The sequence below is a fragment of the Phaethon lepturus genome, unplaced genomic scaffold (genome assembly GCF_000687285.1).
Source record: "Phaethon lepturus isolate BGI_N335 unplaced genomic scaffold, ASM68728v1 scaffold30292, whole genome shotgun sequence".
NCBI lineage: Eukaryota > Metazoa > Chordata > Aves > Phaethontiformes > Phaethontidae > Phaethon > Phaethon lepturus.
The window spans coordinates 1-7,340 of NW_010521711.1; the positions used below are offsets into that span (position 1 = coordinate 1).

Here is a 7,340-nt window from a genome sequence, read left to right on the forward strand (position 1 = left end):
CCGCCCGCCCGCGCGGGATGCTGGTGAGGGCGAGGCGGGGAGCAGGCTGCCGGTGGGCCGCCAGGGCGGGAGCTTGTCGCCGACAGGTCTCACTTGCGGGCGGCTGGAGGGAGGTCGTACCGTAGGGCAGGCCCTCTCGTCGCGAGGGGTGCGTCGTGACCAAAACCTGCAAGGCCAAACACGCGTCTGGACTCCGAGCTGTGTGAGACCAGAAGAGAGGTACGCGCAGCTGAGCTAAGGAGCAGAGACAAAGTCTGTAGTTCAGTCGCGGCAGAAGTTTTAACAACGTTATGCGTTGGATCCTGATAATTTTTTAATTCTCGGAGGCAAATGAAGGAGACATAAGTTTCGCTTTTATTTTAAGTCTTTCTCTGTGAAGAAGTTTAAGTATGAGTGTGCCCTTGATCTGTTTTCCTTTGACACTAGCGTTTTTTTGTACAGACCCGGCTGCCTTGAGCACTGCTTTAGCCTCTCTTGCTAGTCTGTTTGCATTCCTTATCGTTGCAGTATACTATTTTCCTTTTAGGTAGGTAATTGCTATAAAAGTTCTGCGGCAGTCTTATGGCTCATAGTGTGAGCCTCATAGTCTGTAATGGTGCTCCTCAGCTCTCTGGGGGTGTGTGTAAAAGAAGGATACGAATCTGTAAATTTTGCCTTAAGAGTCAGGATTGTACTCTCCATTTTGTGTACCACCTTTTTGTTTTGTTTTGTTTTCCATTTCTATATGCCTTCTCAGGTTGGTTCTCTATCAGTTATTCACATCAGACCTGGGATTGCTTTTGAGAGGCAGAAATAATGTATGATTCTTCTTATGTTCATAGTTGTAATTGTAAGGTAAGGGACAAATAACTGGATCTTCAGCATCAAGCCAATGTGATGGAACCAAGCAAGCCAACTATGTCTGATGCTACATTTGCATTCACTACCCAGCTATACAGGAATGAAGCAAAGGCTTTACAAACGCAGGTATTATTTGACTTCCGCAGCAATGCTGAACTGGTTTTCATTTGTAATAGTTAAAAAAAAAAAAAAAAGATTATTTTGACCCATTTCCTGAGATAGCCCACTAGCAAGTGTCAAATTCTCATACTTGCTTTCATACATAATCTTGACACTGTCCTTTTGTAACAATATAGATCTGAAACTCTATCTATAAGTGTTATTTAGCTGTCTGTGGTGGTTTAATCCCAGCAGGCAGTTAAGCACACAGCCGTTTGTTCACTGTCTGCCAGTGGGATGGGGAAGAGAATTGGAAGGGTAAAAATGTGAAAACTCATGGGTTGAGATAAAAGACTGTTTAACAGGTAAAGAGAAAGCTGCGTGTGCAAGCCAAGCAAAATAAGAAATTAATTCACTACATCCCATCACCAGGCAGGTGTTTAGCCATTTCTGCAGCTCCATCATGTGTAACTGTAACTTGGGAAGACAAACACTGTAACTGCAAACATCCCCCCTTCCTCCTTCTTCCCCATGGCTTTTATTGCTGATCTTGATGTCATATGGTATGGGATATCCCTTGGGTCAGCTGGGGTCAGCTGTCTCGACTGTGTACCCTCCCAGCTTCTTTTGCCCACCCCGGTCTACTTGCTGGCAGGGCAGTGTGAGAAGTAGAGAAGGCCTGGACTGTGTGTCAGCACTGCTCAGCAATAATGAAAACATCGATGTGCTATCAACATTGTTTTCATCATAAATCCAAAACATAGCACCGTACCAGCTACTATGAAGAAATTTAACTCTATCCCAGTCTAAACAAATACACTATCTTAACCTCTTACTTTACTACGTGGGAACAGGCTCTAGAAACTTTATTCTGGTACCATGTTTCAGCTTTCCATTTCTCCTTCATCACGCATCTCCTTCATAATTTCTCCTGTTACTTTTGTAAATTTAGTAATGCCTTACTAAATCAGTATGATATAATCATAGCCATTTATATTACTAATGTTAATTGTTGTTAAAATTCATTAACTTCATTGTCAGAACTCTTAAAAAATCTTTGTAAGAGCATTCATTGTCCATTGCCCAATCACTTTGGAGAAGATTTTTCAATGTGTGTACCCTCCCTAAGGTGCCGACCCTAAGTTGCAGTAAGTGCCTAATGTTATTTACAAGATGATCTAAATGCTTAATTCAAAATAATTTTTAATACTGGCATTTGTCTGAGTGGACGGAATGCCTTGCATACATTGAAGAAGTACCATTATGACAATGCATTCTAATATGAAAGAAGATCCATTTTCCTTACTGTTACACACTAGAGGTACATCACCAGTGTAAAGTGTTCTGTGTAACATCAGCTTTTTTTTGCACTTTGGAACAGCTCCAGTTTAATAGAAATGTTCCCGCAGTTCCAGAGAACTTGGCACTCAGATTCTCTAACCCCCGTCCAATTATAATAGAAAAACTGAAGGCATGCAATGATCAGAGAAATCTAACTGAAAGTGAGGACCCCAGCGTAAGAAGCTCTGGCATGTTTTCAGTGATATCTGAAGAGAGACTAAAACTGGCTATTCATCTAGCCAAAAGGGACATAAAACGAAGACATCTTGAAGAGCAAGTGAAACAGCAAGTGTTTGGAGATGCTGTCAATAAACCATTGTTGGCCCAGAAGTCACAACAGCAGAAGACTAAAAGTCCAGAAAATAAAAATACACTGAAGTCTCAAACTCGCTTGCAATATCAGCAGAAGCTCTGTCAGCCTTCCAAAATGGAGACTACTACCTCTGGTGCTAAAGTTTGTCTCTACACACCAAGTAAGGGAAAGCTAATACCAGCTGTTTTGGACTCTCCACCCACCCATGACACAGGACTGGACCCCAAGCCAAATGTAAACAAAAGAGAAGATAAAAATATGCAGGAAGTCAGACGTCTGCAAAAGGAATTGAGGAGCTATGTCCAGAAAATTGAAGAACTGACTAAAAAAGGTGTAAGACTGAACAATAATTACGTTATATAAATGTAAAGTAGTTTCTTGATTTTTTTTTTTTTTTCCTTCTGTTTTTTTGGCTTGGATTAGAATCCATGTTTAGTTCTGGATTTTTGAGAACCATTTACTTTTTTCAAAAGTAGATAAAAGCTAGAATGGCTAGCTAGTTTAAGCAGTAGCAGGGTTTAATATCTCTGAGTGTTTGTGGTGAGTTCCAGTCCAACCTGCAATGATAGTAAATTAGCAGTGGGCTGTTTAATAATGTGGGTGAAAAAATATTGGTGTCTATAGGCCTATTGCCTAGATATTCAGACTGCAAAAAATAGGATCATAATTAACTGCATTCTTATTAGTGATGAGAAAAGGGGCAACAGCTGGTAAAATTTCATTTCACAAGTCTGACTTGCCTAATTTATGGCTGTGCAGTAGCATGATTAACGTGCTTTCTGATACTGTGTTGTGGGCTAATCCTTGTCGGCAGCAAAGCGCCACATACCAGTGCTCATTTCTCCCACAGTGGAACAGGGGAGAGAATAGAAAGACTGAAAGTAAGAAAGTTTATGGGTTGAGATAAGGCTAGTTTCATAACGGAAAGAAAGAGGAAGACAGAAAAAAACAAAACAAGCAAAGGCAATCATTCACTCTCTCCCACAAGTAGACCCAGTGCCTAGCCAATCTGAGAGCAATGGCTACCTTCCCCCGCAAAAAATCAATTTTTTATTGCTGAGCCTGGCATGAAATATTCCTTTGATCGGTTGGGGTCAGCTGTCCTGGCTGTGTCCCTTCCCAGTTTCTTGCACACCCCTAGCCTATGCACTGGCAGGGCAGGGCTGAAAAAAGAGAAAGCCTTAGTGCTGTGCAAGTACTGCTCAGCGATAGGCAAACCACTGGTGTGTTATCAACACACTTTAAATCATGAATCCAAAACAGCACCATACTGGTGACTGTGACGAAAACTAACTCCATCCCAGCTGGCCTTAGTATACACTGCGTTGGTTCTTTTGTAGTAACTAGCTGGAGCTTTAACCATTCCTAACTTTGAGTGCTTTACCTGCAACTTTGTCATAAAGCTAAGGGGTCACGTGATTTTGTAAGCTATATTGTGTAAGAATGTTTAGTCAAATTGTAAATAGAAACATGATGTAGAGTTAAAATAACTAGCTTGTATTACTGCTCAAGGGAGCCCTGCAAAATATATGATACATTGTGTATTGGTTCTGCGTGAAAGAGGTTTATTGCTAAATTATGTTTGTTATCATGGCTTAATTGGGATTTTCCCAGGTTAAATTAAGACATAAAACTTTACTTTTCATGCTTTTTAGGGAGAGAGAGAGAAATTTTAGATCCTGATAAAGAGCAACAAGTTTACACTAGGAGACAGAAACAAGCTGCACGGTCAGCTCGGATGCTGTATGTACTCCAGCAACAGGTAGGAACCAGCATTTTAAATTGAGATGTATAGTAGCTAGTTTATTGTGATGAATTTGACAGAAATGAAGTGAAACAATAGAAATTCAATCAGGTTATCTCTGAACTTCCATGGCATTCTAGTTTAGATCTGAATAGTGTGACTAATTTCTCTCATGACTGGACAGAGATATGAGCAGCACTGTTGGAAAACTTGGACTTTCATTCAGAAGTACAGTGAAGATTAATTGTTCATTTATAGACATGGAGCTAATTCTGACTGAATTTCCCCATCCCTCTCCTTTCTTGATAAATAGGTGAAAGAAATTCAGGATGATTTAGAGAAACTGAGTCCTCATAAAATCAAACATACTAAAAAGGTAAGATGTAATTATCCTTCAGCCTGTGAGTAACTTACTGACAGGAAGTTTTTTAGCTAGTTGAGTTTGATTGTGTAGGATACACCTGAGCCCTCTCCAGAAGGGATGTTTTCTTTGTATCTTGCACCTTTCTTCTCATTCTCAAAGAATTATGTCTCACTTGGTCTGATACTGCCTTTGCTGCTTCCCTCTTCTCCTCAGTTCTTACCTGTCTACAGTAAACCGGAAAGGAATGCTGTTGGTCTTCTGCTTTTATGTGGCTTCCACTTACTTCTTCCACTTCCTTTTCTGAATAACATCGTGTTCTACCCTTGACTACTTTTTTAACTTCCTGTTGACGTCACTCAGTCTTATCATCCTCCTTTCTGATTTTCTTCTCTGCTCAGCGTCTTTCAGAAAGATAGTACTGACATCATGCTTACTGTTTGGCCAATATTATCCTGTTGTTTTCTTGTGCTTTTCCATCCCTTGTATTTTCTTCTGTATCAAAAACTGGAGGATTCAGAATGTTCTATGGTTGTACAATTGTTGCACATTAGGGTCAAGCCCATGACTACAGTACTCTGTTGGTATAGGTAGCAGAAGCATCAGAATACGTTATAACCAGGCTATTTTATCAGAAGCTAGCATGATACTTGTTAGGAATACTGTTGTGTACTACCGTCAGTAGATTACTTAAACGCCTGTTTTGTCTCACAAATGGCCTCATATCTACCAGAATTATCCCAAGCCCGAGTGTTTCTCCATGAAATTTTGGCAACAATTCTTTGAATAGTATCAGTATTCATAGAAAGTATAGCTATTAAAACACTTATTTTTCATTTTTCCAGTCTCGAGCAGTATCCAGATTGGCGGCAGCACACAGAGCAGCTGTACGAGCCTTGCAGGCATTTGCCAATCAGTTTACAGATCAAACAGAGCAGCAGATTCCTACGCACTACAAGGAACTCGGCAACCTCATTCGACAGCTGTCTCTCTGTTCCGCTAAACTAGAAGTGGATTCTTCCATTTCTGACATTATCATAGATATTTTGCTGCAAGTTGAGGTAGGAAGAAACATTTTCTTTTTGCTAAGGCAGAAAAGGTGTAGTGAAATATGAGACTGCAAACTATATTGTGTGTTCATGAAATGACAGAATATCTTACTCTTTTTCATTATTATTATTTTTAAGGCTGTATTTTCTAATGTATAAGTATGTTTCTAATGTTCCTAAATAATGGTGGTCCAAAATAGACTTGCATCCTAAACACAGAAGATACCGGCTGCTGTTCTTGTTGATGCTGTTCCTGTCTTTATTGGCGCTCCTGGTAGAATGAGGACTGGTGGTGATAGTGGTAACAAAGCACCAGTTTCTGATTTGTTTGCCATTTTCAGGACTGAAAGAATTGCATTTTATACATTGGTGTAAGTTATGTGTTTATTGCTTTGTGATGCGTGCTTTAGTCATCTGGATTAGTGATGAGCATTTGAGCCTCATGCATGGTGGTGGGTGCAGAATTGTCCAGGCAGAAGATAAAGTTGTGGCTATAAGAGTTACTTAAGCTCTATGCCCTTCAAATAGCTTTCTGTTAGTGATATCTGATGTCGTAAAACATGTTGTTGGTATAACAGAGAGGTTCTGATTCATGTATCCTGCTGCAGTTTCCACCTACAAGATTTTTTTTTTAAAGTAGGAACGTATGTAACCTGAACTATCATGAAACCGATATTTAATTAATTTGAATAAAAGCAACTGATAAAATAGCCATAAGATGTTTTATTTTCCTTAAAATATTGTTCTAACTGTAAGAGCTGCGTTCTTATTTTTATCATTCTGAACTGCTTATGAGAACAGTAACAGTGCTAACTGCCTGGGAACAGCAAAAGAGTATTTAAGGTTGGACTTAGCATTGGAAGAAGTGTATCTTACCATAGTCGTATGGGCAGTTGGTTTTTTTCATCTGTAGCCTTTGTGTCCATTTATTTTTGAACATGCTGTAAGCAGATAATTTGCTGGAGTCAATTGTAAATACAAAAATACAAGCCTGTTCTGTAAGGATTAAGTTAATAATATGAGGAAGCTTCTGTATGAGCAAGCTATCAGGAATAATCACTACCAGAAAAACCAAACCACACAAAAAAAGTTCCAGCTACTTAGAATCTCTTGGATTTGCTTCTCATTATTACATCGGGTTTACTGAGAGAGTAGTTAAAATTCTAAATATTTGGTGCAGGATCTGGATTCACTGCTGGAGAAGAAACAAACACCCAAAAAAGTGAAGAAATGTATTTCAGCATTTCGGGGCAAATCTCCAAGGAGCATTGAGACATTTCCAGCCAGAAAGCAGCTTACATCTCCAAAAGGAGAAAACAAACCTCTCATCTTAAAGGGACCGCATGGGCAAGAACCTAGAAGACCTCTAGCTGTCAGAAGTCTCTTGACTGGTTTGTATTTTGAGTTATTAAATAAATTTTTATCGGTTAACTTACCATCTGCAGATCTATTTTGTAGTATGTTGGTCAGAAGTGTGTAACAGCCCATATGTAGTTATTAGACTTAGATAGCCTTGTTACGCATTTTTTTGAGTTTAACCTGCAGTTATATGCCTCTCTATAACTGAGAGAGGCAGTATATTATATATTATAT

At 39.5% G+C, this 7,340-nt stretch overlaps 1 protein-coding gene across 1 annotated transcript; it reads left to right on the top strand.

Moving 5' to 3' along the window:
• Positions 1-876: 876 nt before the first annotated feature.
• LOC104616564 (uncharacterized protein KIAA0753-like) lies at positions 877-7,138 on the top strand (the record flags this gene model as incomplete). The annotated part of the gene is made up of 6 exons (XM_010281612.1): positions 877-966; positions 2,321-2,924; positions 4,249-4,355; positions 4,651-4,713; positions 5,544-5,759; positions 6,928-7,138. Coding segments are annotated over exons 1-6 (1,291 nt in total), but the record flags the coding sequence as incomplete, so codon positions are not given.
• Positions 7,139-7,340: the final 202 nt, after the last annotated feature.